Below are 17,859 nucleotides of genomic sequence, written 5' to 3'. Positions count from 1 at the left end.
ACCCCAGAATGTACCTACATGCACTTTCATCGGGTGACTTTCCATGCAAATGTTTTTTAAATACACAGCTTAACATCATAGTGTGATAATTTGTTATGATAAAGCAATGTACATCAGATTTTTCTATTCTATTTGTTGACTTCTCCATATAGTGTATATTTTTATTTCCCTGTTTCAAAGCTGATGTGAAAGGTTACAGTAAAAAGTGGATAATTAGCAATCAAAAATGTGTTTCATTATGACCGTGAACAGGAAATGTATCAATTTAAGTGTTGTACATTATATTATCATGACCTTGGAGAGCATTTTGTGTACGTAACTGGTTCCCAGACATAAACTGCCAGAGACAGCAAAATATTCTTTAACCACTCAAGCCCCGGACTATATTGCTGGTCAAAGACCAGAGCACTTTTTGCGATTCGGCACTGCATCGCTTTAACTGACAATTGCGCGGTCGTGCGACGTGGCTCCCAAACAAAATTGGCGTTCTTTTTTTCCCACAAATAGAGCTTTCTTTTGGTGGTATTTGATCACCTCTGCGGTTTTTAGTTTTTGCGCTATAAACACAAATAGAGCGACAATTTTGAAAAAAATTAATATTTTTTACTTTTTACCATAATAAATATCCCCCAAAAATATATAAAGAAAAAAGGTTTTCCTCAGTTTAGGCTGATACGTATTCTTCTACATATTTTTCGTAAAAAAAAATCGCAATAAGCGTTTGTTGATTGGTTTGCGCACAAGTTATATCGTCTACAAAATAGGGGGTAGTTTTATGGCATTTTTTTTTTTTTTTTTACTAGTAATAGCGGCGATCAGCGTTTTTTTTCCGGTACTGCGACATTATGGCGGACACTTCGGACACTTTTGACAAATTTTTGGGACCATTGGCATTTTTATAGCGATCAGTGCTATAAAAATGCATTCATTACTATAAAAATGCCACTCTCACGGAAGGGGTTAACACTAGGGGGCGGGGAAGGGGTTAAGTATGTTCCCTGGGTGTGTTCTAACTGTAGGGGGGGTGGACTCACTAGGGGAAATGACTGATCACTGTTCATACATTGTATGAACAGACGGTCAGGCATTTCTCCCCTGACAGGACCGGGAGCTGTGTGTTTACAAACAAAGCTCCCGATTCTCGCTCTGTAACGAGCGATCGCGGGTGCCCGGCGGTGATTACATCTGCCGGGCACGCGCGTCGGGATCAGGGACGAGTGGGGGGCGCGCGCCCCTAGTGGACGCTTTGCGAGGCGACGTAGAGCTACGGGCTCTCGCGCAGGGGAGCTGACCTGCCGCCGTAGAACTGCGGCTGGTCGGCAAGTATTTAAATAAGCAATGCTTGACGTTTTTTTTTTTTCTAATATGGCATGGCAACTGACGGTCTCTTGAATAATACAAAAAAGGGAAGGATGGTTGAATCCTGGTCAGAAAAAAAATGTATCCACTAATAAATCTTATTCTGAAAGCCTAAAGATTTGTCAGAAATATACCGTATTTATTGGCATATAACACGCACAGGCGTATAACACGCACCTTCATTTTAAGAGGGAAAAAAACTTTACATTTTAAATAAAGAACTTTGTGCACATTTTCCCATATCTTTCCCTTTAATTGTTTCTATTTTAAAGGGGGGGTAAAATATCCCCTTTTTGCCTCAAAATCTCCTTGTGAAGAATAATTAAATAAATAGATAAATAAATATAAAAAAATAAAAATAAAGAACTTTGAAACAAAATAAGGGTCAGTACCCATAAATGCAGCCCGATCAATGCCTATCTGCAGCCTCAAAATTGCCCATCAATGCAGCTTGATCAGTGCCCATTTTAAGCTTCACATTTGCCCATCAATGAAGCTTGATCAATGCCCATCTGCAGCCTTCCCATTGCCATGAAAAAGCCTGATCAATGCCTATCTCAGGGAGGGGGCGGGGTGAGCGCCGTCAGATTACATACAGCGAGAATCTCCTGTTTACTCGGCAGCCTCTTTAATTCAAAGTCCCACCTCCTGGACCGACTTCTATGATAGACAGAACACTGGTCCAATGCTGGCCCAGGAGAGCGGCCTTCCTATTACAGAGTAAACAGGAAATTCTCACTGTATGTAATCTGATGGTGCTCGTCTCGCCCCCCTTACCATTCTCTCCGAGGCAGCTTAAATTTCAGTATCGGCGTATAACACGCATACACTATTTGCAACCAATTTGCAGGGTGAAAAAGTGAGTGTTATATGCCAATAAATACAGTAAATATATTTTTTTGGCCATAGATCTAGGTTACTGTTTATCTGTGTGCTAGCATGTAGTTCAACCACTGCATGGTGCCCAAATCGGTAAATGCATCTAGTTTAACCTTTCATGGTATGTGTATATGCTAACAGACATACAAAACAATAACATCATGAACACATTTTGACCTGGTGTATTGCGCATTTCTGACAACTTATACAACCAAAACATTAAGAATGCTTAAAATATAAGAAACAAAAAGACCTCCGCAGAATAATATAAGTTATAGCTAAGCCATCTAAAAACAGAAGGTATTATTTTATTACGTTTTTAAAAGTATATGAATCATTTCATTAAAAAATAAAGTGACAAGTGCTAATTCTACTCAATACTCCTTAGAGACACACACACGCTTGTAAATCATAAATGTTACATATATATAAATAACGTGTCAGGTGCAATAATTAATCAACAGTCTTCAAAATATAAACCTTATATCATGAATTAAATACAAGGTGTGATAAATGGTGATGAAACTTCCTATTGTCATATTCAGATCTTAAAGTTGATAAACAGTCTGTTTGGAAATAAAGACCATCCTTCAAAACAAAGTGACTTGTGCCTTTTTTCTCTGTGCAACACTGCTGTATATTGGAACACAGACCTCCACCGGTAGTATCTTTTATCGGCTCCTTCACCTCGATAAAGCACAGTTTATGCAAAGAGAAATAATACTCCATAGTGCAATACCATTTATAGTCGATTTATTTTGTAATAGACTTATAGGTATGCACTTACATTTAGTTTAAAATCAATTAGCAGTAATAAAACAGGAAGTCTGTGATTCTCATGCATTCTACTGACTAAACAGGAAGTGATGCAATGATGCTGTGGCCCACCCTACGCGTTTCATCATCAAGACTTCATCGGGAGAAGGGCCATCTTGCTAGACGTCCTGGAATATATACTATGTGGTAGCCTGGCAACCCAATACAATATAATTAGTGGCCATTTTGTTGTAGATAGACCTTGTACTTGTTTAGTGCTAGTATGCAGGCACTTCAGTATAGCGAAATGGCAGTATAATCCGTCAATGTCCAGTGTGTAAAAGCCAGTTACAAAATAGCATAAAGAATAGGTGTTATAATTTTGTCAGCCATGTCACTGCGCATAGAAAGCTATGCAAAAAGACATATAGGGTACACCACATGTTATATAGGCTAATAGCATAAAATATAACATAAAAAAAATACCTAAAAAAAATACATAAAAATACCTTAACAAATGCATAGATAAAAAACTTTCCAAAATCTGTTAGAAATTGTACATAAGAAATATAAAATATATATGTGTGTGTGTGTATATGTGCACTTGATTTTAAACTAAATGTAAGTGCATACTTATACGTCTATTACAAAATAAATGGCGTATAAACCTTATTGCACTATGGAGTGTTATTTCTCTTTGTATATACTGTGCATTATCGAGGTTAAGGTGCCGATAAAAGATACTTCCAGCGGAGGTCTGTGTTTCAATATACAGCAGTGTGTCTGTGAAGGCGCAATACCCCCTAGAGGGGAGAGCCTTATGGTAAGTGTATTCACATACTGTAGGAGAGCATGGAGTGAAGCACCTGCACCATAAGATATTTCTAGAAAGCGCAGAGAAAAAAGGCACAAGTCACTTTGTTTTGAAGGATGGTCTTTTTTCCAAACAGACTATTTATCAACTTTAGGATCTGAATATGACAATAGGACGTTTCATCACCATTTGTCATGGTATTGCACCTTGGATTTAATTTATAAGGTTTATATTTTGAAGACTGTTGATTAATTATTGCACTTTATTCATATATATATGTAATATTTATATTATTTACACGTGTGTGTGTGTCTCTAAGGTGTATCGAGTAGTATTAGCACTTGTCACTTTATTTGATGAAATGATTCACATACATTCACAAAGGTCACAAAGCTTTTCCATAAAATATTAAGTGAATACATCTAACAATACAGTTATAACAGAGCAGCGCTGCACCCACTAGAATTCCTTTATTTTCATATAGACCTTACTTAGTTATGGTGGAGGCACCAGCTCTCATCAAAGTATAATTACGGTAACCATCAACGTCAAACACAGCCTTAACTATCTAAAATCATTTAATTACAAATACAAAATTATTGCAAAAGTTTATTCCTCATTGTAAGATCCGAAGGTGGAAGAATGCAGATAATTGTATGCCCCTGAGGCTGAGCTCTGTAGCTGTATCTGCAGGTTGATGCCAAAGATTCAGCCAAGAGTGATTTTTCAGCATGTAGTTGTCTCAAATGTGTTAGTGCTTATGAGTGCAGTGTGCATAGTAGTGATGTAGTTAAGTATTTTTTATCCAGCTTGAATACAGCTGTTGCAAGCGTGTTACCACTTATCAGGGTGGGATAGGGAGAGTGTATGGAGTAGTTATGCCTCATGCACACTGGACATTATAAAAATGCCAGTAACGTTAGCTGTAGAAAGCAGGAGCTGTTGAATGAGTTTTGCAGCATTTTTGCAGTAGCGTTTTTCTGCATTTTTTCCCATTTTTCTTTGTTAGCAAAACTATACTCCCAACAAAGCTTATGGCTCAAAAACGCTGATATTAGCCAAATAAATGCGTTTTTCTGCGTTTTTAAGCCTTGTTTAAGTACAGCCTATAAGAAACCTTTTTTTTTTTTTTTTTGAGAAATATAAGGCTGCTATTGCTGACCTCCTCCTGAATATGCCTTTCTGGTTGTAATGCTCTAAGCCAAAATTACTCATATGATCTACGCTTGTTACATTATATAAATCAATTTAAGTTTAAAACATTTAAAAAAAAAAGAGACCAATACAAATTTAGAAAAATAAATAAAAATTGGTGAAAGGTGGAAGAGGTTGGATTTGTGTTATTTGGTGAAAAGTAGAAAACAAATCTTTGAATGCATGCTTAAATTCGTTTCTTAGTAGTTGATCCAGATATTTTCTTTTCTTTAGTTTACAGGGATCCAAATGTGCTGTTACCTGCGAGGATGAGAAATATTACAGTGCCATCAAGAAGGAATGTGAGCCCTGTCACAGATCATGTGCTACATGCACAGGTATTCTACATTTATAGGGAATCTCCAGGAAAACCGGCAATGCCCTGCTTATTTGTGAACCCCCTAGCTGATATTCTTACAGGGGATCCTTGGTTCTGCTTTTGCCTAAAAAGAAAATTTGGAATTTGTATTTTTGCATTTGGGACACTACCTGCTAAAGACTGCTGGGAATACTTAGTATGCAATGAGAACCTTTTAGTTTTAGTTGTCACTGTAACATGCCCTATTAAAATCATAAGAACTGGATCCTGCTCTTACTAAAAAGGTTAAAAAGGTAATAATGGGAATTCCATTTTCTTTGAAAATAAAGCAGCCCATAAAACACCAGAAATATTTTTATGTGAACTGTTTTGCCTAAAAAAAATGTTTTATTTTGTATCACCTTTCTGCTCCATGAATAATGTGAGAGTAACACTATAGTGTTCCCCTGGCCTCCTGTGTCTGAAAACATGTTAGATTGATAGCATTCTGAAATATAGAAGACCTCTAAGTGGCTGACCGTTCAGAACCTCCTACTAAGATCCCCACGTGAAAAGAAAGTATTAAAAAAAACTAAAAAAAGAAAACGAATGCAGCCACCACCTGTAATGATTGGCAAGCTGCAACATATTACTATAAGCCATGTTTATTATTATTATTATTATTATTATTATTATTATTATTAATAATAATAATATTACATTTTTGTCTTAGGTTTATTACCACTAGGTATATTTGCAATATTCTAAAAATAATTGTAATTTGCTCATACTGGACTTCTTTTTTAAGGCCCCTTTCACACGGTCGGACCGTATAGGTCCATCTGTCATATTTGTCGGCGGACCTGAATGGCCACTCCATACTTCTCTATGGAGCGTCGGATGTCAGCGGAGACATGTCCGCTGACATCCGACCCGCTAAAATCAGACGGATGGTGACACTTGGACCATCCGTCCATGTCGGATCGGGTAAGATCTGATGAAAACAGACATGCTGTCTGTTTTCATCAGATCTCTCCATAGAAGAGTGAGCAGAGAGGGACTTGTCATCTGCCGGCTCAGCGGAGATCTCCCGCTGAGCTGGCGGACCCCGCTGAGACGGAGTCTGCCTAGTGTGAAAGGGGCCTTAGATGAATGGCATTATAATTCAGTCAATAACGGGACATCCACAGCCTATTACTTTTGGGTTCCTCATTCTTTGATAATGTCTACTAAATGTTATGTTTTAATAAGAAAAAATGTATTTCAAGCAAATATTGAAATACCAACATTTATGCCATTTATGTACTCATGAAAATATATTTACCGTATATACTCGAGTATAAGCCGACCCGAATATAAGCCGAGGCACCTAATTTTACCACAAAAAACTGGGAAAACATATTGACTCGAGTATAAGCTTAGGGTGGGAAATGCAGCAGCTACTGTAAATGGAAAAGAGGGTCAACAATGCCCATTTGCAGCCTCACTGTGCCCATCTGCAGCCTCACTGTGCCCATCTGCAGCCTCACTGTGCCTATTTGCAGCATCACTGTGCCCATGTACGAGGAGGAGGCGGGTCTTTCTTACAGTGGACGTTGCGGACTTCCTATACATACAGCCCTGCTGTGAATCATCTAAGAGGGGGTAATATACAGCATAATAAGGTGCAAATCCCTTCCCTCCTCATCAACACTGGCACGGTGCGAGAGGAGACCCTCACTCGAGTATAAGCCGAGGGGTGTTTTTTCAGCATAAAAAAATGTGCTGAAAAAGTCAGCTTATACTCGAGTATATACGGAATATATTTTCTTCAAAATAATACTTATATAGTGTATTGTCTTAATCTCCCATGATGTTATTTTTCTACAAACCCTTGAAAAACTAATATCAACATGGGAGGCTATGTTGTTGCCTTACCCATTTTGGTCAATGTAACATGTTTTCAGATATTATGACTGGAAACGGTGGTGATTTAAGCAGCTTAGAGAAGGAGAAGATGTGCGTTGCAATGATAGTGCCTAAGAGCTGGTTCTGGATAGCTCAGTAGATTGTTTTATCCGCTTGCCGACCAGCCTTCACAGATAGGCCCCGTACACACGTCCGAGGAACTCGACGGGCAAAACACATCGTTTTGCCCGTCTAGTTCCTTGTGAAGCCGCCGAGGATCTCGGCGAGCCGAAATTTGCCATTGAACAACGAGGAAATAGAGAACATGTTCTCTATTTCCTCGCCGAGGTCCTCGTCGGCTTCCTCGGCCGAAAGTGTACACACGGCCGGGTTTCTCGGCAGAATTCAGCTCCGACCGAGTTTCTGGCTGAATTCTGCCGAGAAACTCGGTCGTGTGTACAGGGCCTTATACTGCGGCAGTTTGGCCCAGCTGTGGGAATTGCCATAGGTGTATGTCGGACTTGTACATGGCTTTTTGTTGGCATGCGCAGGGGAGCCAATCAGCATGTCCAGCGGACTCAATGTCTGCCGGCCACCTGCGATCGTTCCCTAGAGACAGAAAGTAAACAAGGGAGATCTTCGTTCTGTCAGGGGATGACACAGAGATCCTGTCTTTCTGCTATACAGGAAGATGGATCGGTGTGTTGTCTCAGGCCCCATACTGTTCGTAAACACACCCAGGAAACACATTTAAACCCTTGATCGCCCCTGATGTTAACCCCTTCCCTGCCAGTGCCATTAGTACAATGCCAGTGCATATTTGTAGCACTGATCACTGTAATAATGTTACTGGTTTCCAAAAAACGTGTCAGAATGTTTACATTTCTAATAGGAATAAAAGTGATCAAAAATTGTATTTTATTTTTAAATGGTCAAAATATAAAAAAAAGAAGTAAAATTAACAATAATAATATATATATATATATTTTTTAAAGTGCCCCTGTCCCCGGTAGCTTGCACGCAGAAGCGAACGCATATGTAAGACCGGCCCACATATGAAAATGGTGTTCAAACCACACATGTGAGGTGTCGCCGCGAACGTAAGAGCGAGAGCAATAATTCTAGCTATAGACCTCCTCTGTAACTCAAAGCATGTAACCAGAATTTTTTTTAAAGCGTCGCCCATGGAGATTTGTAAGTACCGAAGTTTGGCGTCATTCCACGAGCGTGTGCAATTTTGAAGCGTTTAATATTTACTATTTAATTTGGCTAACTTTACTGGGTTTTTTTTTTCTAAGCATGAAACAGTTTTTAAAAAAAACGTGTTTGAAAAATTGCTGCACAAATACTGTGCGAGTTGCAATGACCGCCATTGTATTCTCTAGGGTCTCTGCTAAAAAAACATATATAGTGTTTGGGGGTTCTATGTAATTTTCTAGCTAAAAATAGCAAAAAAATGATCTTTACATGTAGAAACGAAGTGTCAGAATTGGCTCTGGCCTAAAGTGGTTAAAGATTCTAATGATTTCTAATGAGTCCCTAATCATGGAGTGGCCTCCTTACATCAACGTTCCCCATCACAAAATCCCTCATGACATCACAGTCCTCTCATTAGAGTTCATGCATTGTTATGCCCAAATTAACTGTCCCTGAGGAATTCCATGTCCCACAGCCGCATATAACAAAGGGACAGAGATGTTGGTGACATCATGCACCTAATATGGCTACATGGCAATATTTGGTCAGTGACATTGTCTAAATACAATGATGTGGCTATATTGGGTCAATGATATCACCAGCATCCCTGCCCCTTCACTATGTGCTGCTGTGGTGGGAATTATTTGTCCGCAGCTGGTTGGGCCAGTGGAGTGGAGTACTACCACATAACAGCTTTACTGTTGGTTCAGGCTGAGCTGGGTTTGGCCTAAATATTAGTCCATCACTGTTCTTGAAAAGCTACAGCATTATCAGTATAAACAAGAAGGAAAACTGTACGTCTTATCATAAAAAGCAGCCTAGTGATTGTGTCGGGGCTGAGAAGTGCAATATGGGTGATGTCATCATTCTGATGCTCAGTTGTGAGCAAATGTGATCCTGAGAGCATTCAGTACAGACCTATATGCCAGCTAGGCTATGCTGTGCCTGCAGAGTGCTGAATCTAGCACATAGTAGAGCTAAATAAATAGATTTTAAACTTTCACAACATTATTACATTTACTATATGTGGAAATATTGTTAGATATTTATACTCACCCATTAACAAAGTTCACAATTTTTACCTTTATTGACCTTTTTTATGTAGGACCCGGCATAGACAACTGTATAAACTGTGCAAAAGAAATGGCACTTGAAGATGGACGATGTGTTACATCATGTAGTTCTGAATATTATTTTACTCTACCCAAGGCTAATGGTTATAAAACTTGTAAACGGTAAGTTATTATGGTATATAACTATATAATAATAAGAAGAAGAAATGGCTGTGGTATATGTGTCTTTCCCTGTTTTTGAAAAATCAACAGACTTGTCTTATATTAGGTAAAGAGAGATTTAAATATACGCAGTGCCTTAAGTAATGAAATTTTAAATACATAAGGCTCAGTTCACAAAGTTAACACTCCAGGACAAGGATCCTGATTTAAAAAAAGTGACAGTTTTATCCAACTGAATCCAATTCAATTTGTAAATTACAGTGACATGGCTGATCCTTTTGTAAAGCTTTGTGTACTGACTCATTAATTGACAACTGTCATCTCACTCCTTCACATTAGCTCTTTGCCGAAAAAAATGGGGAAGTCACTTTTAAATATCTTAACTTGGCAGCAGAGGGGACAGAATAGTGAGCATTTGTAGTGGCTATGACGTGGGAAGAAAGGCATCCTGTATTTAGCAGTATTGACCAGTCTAATAGGGAGAAAGTTGTAGTAATATCAAGTAATATGGAATAAATATTAGTATTTAGTTTATTTATCTGATGCTTTTGACTACTGAAAAAATGTTTAAATAAAGCAGCCCATAGAAGGTAGAAATGTTTTGACCAAACTTGCATGCTTGGATTGGTCAAGGCACAGAATGGCAGCTCCAGTGTGTGCTTATCTGTGCCATCCAACTACTTCCAGGGGGAAAAAAAGGCTGCACAGCGCTGCATAGACCTGTCCACTTTACTCAAACGGTGAGTAGAGGGACCGTGACAACCTATGTGCAGGGGTTCAATGGTGATTAAACAAGGTTTTCTAGCCTGTCCAGTCAAATGTATCCCCCGCAGAGTAGTAGGCCAGAGCTGCCTGAATATATAATTGATTTGAGGTTTCCCCTTCATGCGCCAGGGGTAAAATACCAGACCCATTGCTTGATTCTTCTGACCAGCTTAGACCCTCCTGAAGAAGCGGCATAGCCGCGAAACCGGTCGAGGCTTTTTGGCTCCACTCATTTGACATAGTTGGTTGTATACCCAATTTTGATCTGTGGGGTCTGTCCCTAATTGTTTTTAAACTGTAAACTGTTTTATGTAAATAAATTTTGTTTTTTTATACCTACTTGGTTTCCTATCAGTGCCGTGAAAGTCCCAACTCCTTTTCTTTTGACCTATGCTTATAGATGCCCCTGGGCCTCAAGCAGCCTACGGCTCTTTATTAATTGGGTCTCACCATTTATATATATATATATATATATAAGTAATTCTGTAACCAAAATTTATTTTTGGTGTAGTTCAAGAAACATTTCTAATGTCACCTAAAAAAGAGTTATCTTGGCTATGCTGTCTGTCAGTATTTCGATAAGGCCCACTAAATTACCTTCTTTTACAGTCTTGTTTTGTTCCATACTATATATGATAACAAAACAGATTTTCATTTTCTCTGTGCATTGGGTGTAATAGTTAACTCAAGTTTTACCTACCTAGTAAAGTTCAGTGCGGTTATACTAGAACTATGTGCTATGGTTCCATACTGTTCATACTGATACTGCCATTAAACGTCACCATATTTTGGCTGCCACAACTCTTGCCTTTGAATGTTGTCTTTATATAGATGTGTTGAGTTTAGGAGATGGTTTTGTGGCATTCTTGTTATGCTCCTATTAAACAGATTAGAAATGTGCCCATGCATCATAAAATGTTGCCATTAAACAAATGGAGAATTATAGGTTGATTAAAGTGGAACTCGGACAAAATTAAAAAGTACATAAATAATGCAGTTTGAAACTAGTATTAACACATCGGTTTCTATTTTTCCACTTCCTTTAATAAACTGTTAACACTATTCATTCTGCAGTAAAATCCCAGACAGCATTGTCAACCTGTCTAGCCTTGGATAGACATGTACTGTAGTTTTAAGGTTGAAAATGTTTTTATTATAACAACAGTCAAAACATGTAAGTAGGACACTACAATAGAAAAGCTAATCAGTAAGTCTTCACAATGGTTATCGCCCATAGCATGACTTGTACAATATAACAGTACAGTATAAAAACTGTGAGAAATGACACTATAAAGAGAAAAAAACAGGAGAAATTCAAGAATAAAGCATGGGCCATCATTGGATCCAGCAAAGTAGTCCATCTGTAGTTAACCTGGCATGATATGAATAATACACCAGAGAAATTCTGATTGTTCGTATAAGAAAAAGAGAAAGGAAAGAAGACAGGGTTAAAAAGGAAACCAAAAAAAAGGGAAGGAAGAGAGAAGGGCGAAAACAGAAAAAAGGGAAGGAAGAAAAAAGGGAGGAAAAAATGGCTGGGAAGACACCCAGATAACATTGAGTTTAGTAGAGTCAGTAAGAACAAGAGAGGCATCACTGTAAAAAGGAAAATTTATATAACAATATAACAACATCTCTAGAAACCCTGTGTCAAGGTGAAGCCAGGGGGACGGGCCAATCGAGGTCGAAAGCATTGATGTGAGGGTATCAGAGGAAGAGAAACGAGCCAAACATACCATAAGATCTTATATTTGTCAAAGGGTACTGTGGTTTTAAATAGATTTGTAAGTAAGTGACAAACAAAAGCCCACACAGTGACTTTGTGGTCAACACTTCTGCCCTGTAGCACTGGGGTTCCCAGTTTGTATCCCAGTCAGTGCTAATACTCTATATTCCCATTGCACATGTTCCTGGAAAAGCTCTCAATGGATTGGGTGCTGCAGCAACAAACAGCTGGGAACTGGTTCAAAAGTCACAAGGAAAATGTTTGCCAGCACACCATATCCCAGTCAGGGCACCATCTACCTGGAGTTTGCATGTTCTGCCTGTGCTTAACTGGGTTTCCTCTTGGTACTCAGGCTCCTTGAACACTTCAAAGACATGCTGGTAGGTTAATTGGCTGCTAAATATGCATGATGGGACCATAGATTATAAGCTCCTTAAGGGAAGGGACTGATGTTTAGGTAAAACACTGCATGAATTGTCTGGGCTACATAAATACCTGTAGTTAATAATAAGTACAGGTCACAGTTTTTAAGAAGTTACAGCCAGCGTTATTTTTTTAGAGAAAAGGTTTAACCCAAATTAATAAAATTTGACAATTGTAAGTTCCCTTTAAAGGGTTTGTCTCAACCCCTCTAACTATTACTTTAGCTGGGCAAGCTTGATCTGTTAAAGGAAGTAGAAAAATTGCAGGTTCAAAAATTACAGGATCCACAGGTAATAAAGAAAATGTTGTCTGGAGCTCAGAAAGAAAAACTGAGTTAAAGCTATTGATAGACAGCAATTTTTATTTTGCCTTAAATTTCACTTAAGCATATAAGTTTAATCTTGCAACTTAATCAAACTAATAAAAGTAGGTGCTCAAGTGGTTATCATGTGTGGCGTGTTAAATTGGAACTTTAATATATGTTATCAAATCTTTAATCAAGCATAGAAATGTATTCTGCATTGTTTTCATTTACATGATTTTCCTAGCATGAGTGCAGTGTATGCTACATTCAAGACATGCCTCTAGGGACGGTTGCCAGTGTGCTCATGTTTGCTCTCAACTGAACTTTTAAACACTCAAATTGCTGGGGCCATAGCTGGTCAAATGTGACGCACCATGGCAATTGCAATTATAAATACAGGCTAAGGTGGCACTGTCTTTGGCTGCAAAAAGTTAGGATTGTTTAGTTGCATATATATGTTATCTATGGAAATGAAAAAAAAAATTGTTATGGTAAACTTGTTTTAAATGTACAAAGCAAGAGACTGTACAGTTCACACCCACAGTAGACCCATTCACCTCCTTGGCGGTGCACAGAAAAATTGTCTTCTTCTAAGGCACAGATACAATGTAACAAAAGAGAATTTCCCAGCACTACCACATGTCCTTCCACATCTTATTTTATTAGACAAGCAAACAAATAAACAGAGCAACCAGCTGACGCATTTCTGCCTCACATGGCCTTAGTCTGACTAGGTAGAAACACATTAGCTCTGTTTGTTTTAGTGCTTGTCTAATAAAAGATATCAGGGGAATGTAGTGCTGGAAATTCTCTTGTGTTACATTGTTTTAAAAGCACAAAGCCTGAGTGTTCATAACCTCTCCTATCCTTTATTCTTCATTCACTGCTACTTTATGAGTTACTAACCTTGAAGAACAAACATGTATCCCCACAATTCACTTGCTGCATACTCACCAAAAGCCATGTGACATAAGCAGTTTTCTTGCTGGCAAGTTGTCAGGATTGCCAAGAGGCCACTTACTGGCCACTTACTGTCTCGTAGTGTCAATCCTTGGTGGCTGGCTTTGCTAGGCAATGAGCTTCTAGAGCATTGACAGTGAGGGTGCAGCACTAGGGATGGTCCTGATGTTAGAATCAAACGTAAATTAGACTCGACATGATGGGACTTGTAGTTTGGCAACAACTGGAGGGCCACCAGTTTAAGACCCCTGCTCTAGAGTGAACCAGGGCTTAGAGTGAAAGTTATCACAGGACAGGAAATGCATTACCGGTAGGAGCACCAGGTGAAATTAAAGGAAAAAAACATAAATTTGATAACTAATGCAGCCACTATATCTAAGAACTAGTTAGCTGCAATATATGATTATTGTGTTAATTTGTTTAGCTACACCTTATGAAGGCATTGCAAGAGAAGACTGGGATTTCATAATCAAATTTTCTAGAAAAGATGTTTATACTCCACTGTACGCAACCTATAAAAATGCGATGCAGTCTATGTTCAAAGCAAAATAAAAAATGTAGAAGACTGACCTGATTATTTGTGATGCTATGTATTTAGAGTGGCCAAGAAGAATCTGTATTGTTTATATGTACTTGGTATCGGCAGGTATACACTATGCCTTCATTGTAAAAGAGCATAATGTATAAGATGCAGAAGTGCAGTTCTAAAAAGTAGATATCATTATTCATGGATACACAGTGCAATGTTGTTCCAAGGTAAAAAGGACACAGTTCTGGGGCATACCTTTTGTGCCGCTCTTGGGAGAATATAACTCTTTATGTATCAACAGAAATAAATAAATATGAGACCAGCATAAAGAAAGGTATCAGGGAATGATTTATGTTATTTTGCAGAATAATAAAAGCTGTTTCCAAGACACAGTGCTTTGAGCAATGACAGCTGAGGTGGGGTGATTTTTTAATGCATTGAATGGGAAGGGTGCCAATTAAAGTAAATATCTTCCTCTAATGAAACCTTTCAGTTCCCCATCCACATCAGATTAAAACAGTGAGAGACTGCCACAGTCAATTACATCAAAAAGATGCAGAGAACTCTGCTTTCAATTACACCCATTAATGCTCATTACATATCTTCACAAGGCTTCAGTACTGAAGGCGAGGACAGATACATGATTTTCCAGCATAAAATGACACCAGCTGTGCTCCTCAGAGTGGCAATGTGTTATAGGATACCTCTATATACTGTTGTCTTTCCCGATAGGATTAATGGAGATCAGATAAGTGTAATTACCATTTTTGACAGGTTATAAAAAAAATTCAACACTTCATGCTTAAAATTGTATAACTTGTAAGGCCTCTTTATAACCATTTTATAACAGAATGCCCTAACATGCCTTCTTAGCATCTTAGCATCACAAGATAAATGTACATATTGTTTCCAGTCTAAAGATATAGGGGCAGATCCTCAAAGAAATTATGCCGGCGTATCTGTTAATACGCCGCGTAATTTCAAATTTTACGCGTCGTATCTTTGTTTTGGTATCCACAAAACAAGATACGACGGCATCTGTGTTAGATCTGACAGGCGTATGCCTTAGTACGCCGTCGGATCTTAGATGTAATTTTTCTGCGTCCGCTAGGTGGCGTTCCCGTCGTATTCCGCGTTGAGTATGCAAATTAGCTATTTTCGATGATCCACGAACGTACGAGCGGCCGTCGCATTTTTTTACATCATTTCCGTTCGGCTTTTTTCGGCGTATAGTTAAAGCTGCTATATGGTGGCGTACTCAATGTTAAGTATGGCCGTCGTTCCCGCGTATAATTTTGAAAATTTTACGTTGCTTGCGTAAGTCGTCCCTGAACGGGGCTGGATGTAATTTACGTCCACGTCAAAACCAATGACTTCCTTGCAACGTCATTTAGAGCAATGCACGCCGGGAAATTTTAGGGACAGTGCATGCGCAGTTTGTTCGGTGCGGGGACGCGCTTCATTTAAATGAAACACACTCCCTACCTGCCGTAACTTACGGCGCGAATTCGTTGAGGATTCAAACCAACTCAAAGTAAGTTACAGCGGCGTAGCGTATATGACATCTGCGCCGGGCGCAGCGTATGTATGTGGATCTGCCCCATATACTATACATTGTTTATTGTTTTTACTCACAGAACTTAGTGTTACTAAACCCAGGACCCTGCATTCACTATATTTGGTCTCCCACAGTATACAAAAAATGGAAATGCAATTATTTTAGTAAATATAAACTGCTAAATACCTTTTCTCATCAGCAGTATATAGCAGTCTTGTGACTTCTATCAGTGTCTGGCTGAGCATTGGTTACTTGTAGGAGGAGTTTTCATTCTCCCCTGACTGTTCTATGAGGCTGCATGATCCCTGACCCTTTGTCTGGACAGTGCTGAGTGACCCTGTGCTGATCACATGCACTCTCCCAAAAAAAAAAAATAGCAATACACACCAAACTGAACATGTGCAGAGTGCTTCTTAGGGCTCTGTACTATCAGCAGATGGATTGGGGACCATAAAAGAAGGTGAGAATCAGAGAAGACAGGATCAAACAGCCTTTTTACACAATGCAGAGTATAACAAGCATGCTTTACTGCATATACAGACTGATTTTACTGTTGTGTATTTAATAACACTTTAAATATCTTAAATAGTTTGCACTCTTTTTCAATTCATCTTATACAAATGTGAAATGGGGGAAGACAGTGACCAAAAGACTATATATAACTAATTTTGGATGTTTGCTAGCAATCTGCTTGACAAAGGTGCTTCACATCGATATTGCTTATATACAGTTGTGCTCATAAGTTTACATACCCTGGCAGAATTTATGATTCCTTGGCCATTTTTCAGAGAATATAAATGATAACACAAAAACTTTTCTTTCACTCATGGTTAGTGTTTGGCCGAAGCAATGTATTATTAATCAACTGTGTTTACTCTTTTTAAATCATAATGAAAACTGAAACTACTCAAAATCTCCTAAACGGTTAGGCTTACCTATAGGTACAAATAATGAATGGAAGTTTACAACCACTTTAACATGAGCGCACATGTTAAAGTGGTTGTAAACTTTCATTGATTAGTTGTCATTGTTTTAGAGACTCACCAGTCAAAGGAATGTTGGCTTCTTTTATATTTATAGTGATTTTCTTTTACATATGACACTTGCTATGTTTATGTCTCAGATGTGACGGGAGCTGCTCAACATGTTCTGGCCCAGGAGAGAGGAACTGTACGAGTTGTCCTGAGGGTTATTTGTTAGAAGGAAGTACTTGTATGGTGGGAACAATCTGCAAAGATGGTGAGTTGATGAAATCCAATTGAGTTTCAATATCCTATGTGGTGTAAATACAGATATATGCTTCCACTGACACGTAAACATCTACATCATTTGAGTAGTGTGACCAGACCAATACTTTCAAGTACATTCAATCTATTTGCTAAACTGGCTGCAAAATCCTGGATATCCGCCCAGAGGAAAAATCCAATATTTTCAAGAGAATGGTGCTTTTTTTTCTATGCCAAATCTTAGGCTGTCCTGATAAGTACTTTGATAAATAGCGGCAAGTGTGCCTGGTGGTAGGATGAGTGAAGGATTGCTCAGACACGGATTGAAATCTGCGGTACGTTGTCTCCACTTTGTTTATCTCTAAAACCCAAACCTTTATAACCACATTGACCTTCAAATATATAGCAGTGTCCTGTAACAATTTATTTTTACTGGTATTCGTGACATGCATTGTAAAGAGTGCCAACGTTAATGTAGGTTGTGGGCAGTGTTGCTCAGATTCAAAACTGTGAATTACAAGCACAAGGTTTTCATTGCAAGCAGCAGGTTGTACTGAGTAATGCTGCATGTCTATTGTATAGTGCTAGTCAGACAGCACTGCAAATACTGTGATTGATATCCTTTCCTCAATGTACCTAGCAATTTTAGAATGATTGAACCAACATAGAGTTCTTCACACTGTGCAAATACAGATTCATTCAAGCACATCTATTACAAATGGCATAATGGGGCTCATTTATCAGCAGAA

General features: G+C 38.5%; 1 protein-coding gene across 3 annotated transcripts in view; it reads left to right on the top strand.

Annotated features, from left to right (window-relative positions):
• Nucleotides 1-17,859, top strand: part of PCSK5 (proprotein convertase subtilisin/kexin type 5) — a 508,063-nt gene that overhangs the window by 293,298 nt on the left and 196,906 nt on the right. For all 3 annotated transcript variants that reach the window (XM_040356083.1, XM_040356101.1, XM_040356092.1), the window contains exons 18-20: nucleotides 5,237-5,340; nucleotides 9,490-9,619; nucleotides 17,008-17,123. In XM_040356083.1, coding sequence (XP_040212017.1) covers nucleotides 5,237-5,340; nucleotides 9,490-9,619; nucleotides 17,008-17,123 — 350 coding nt within the window. The remainder of the gene's footprint in view (nucleotides 1-5,236; nucleotides 5,341-9,489; nucleotides 9,620-17,007; nucleotides 17,124-17,859) is intronic.

The sequence above is a fragment of the Rana temporaria genome, chromosome 1, assembly GCF_905171775.1.
Source record: "Rana temporaria chromosome 1, aRanTem1.1, whole genome shotgun sequence".
Taxonomy (NCBI): domain Eukaryota; kingdom Metazoa; phylum Chordata; class Amphibia; order Anura; family Ranidae; genus Rana; species Rana temporaria.
The sequence above is the reverse complement of the archived record's forward strand: the minus strand, read 5'-3'. Positions and strand labels throughout refer to the sequence as shown.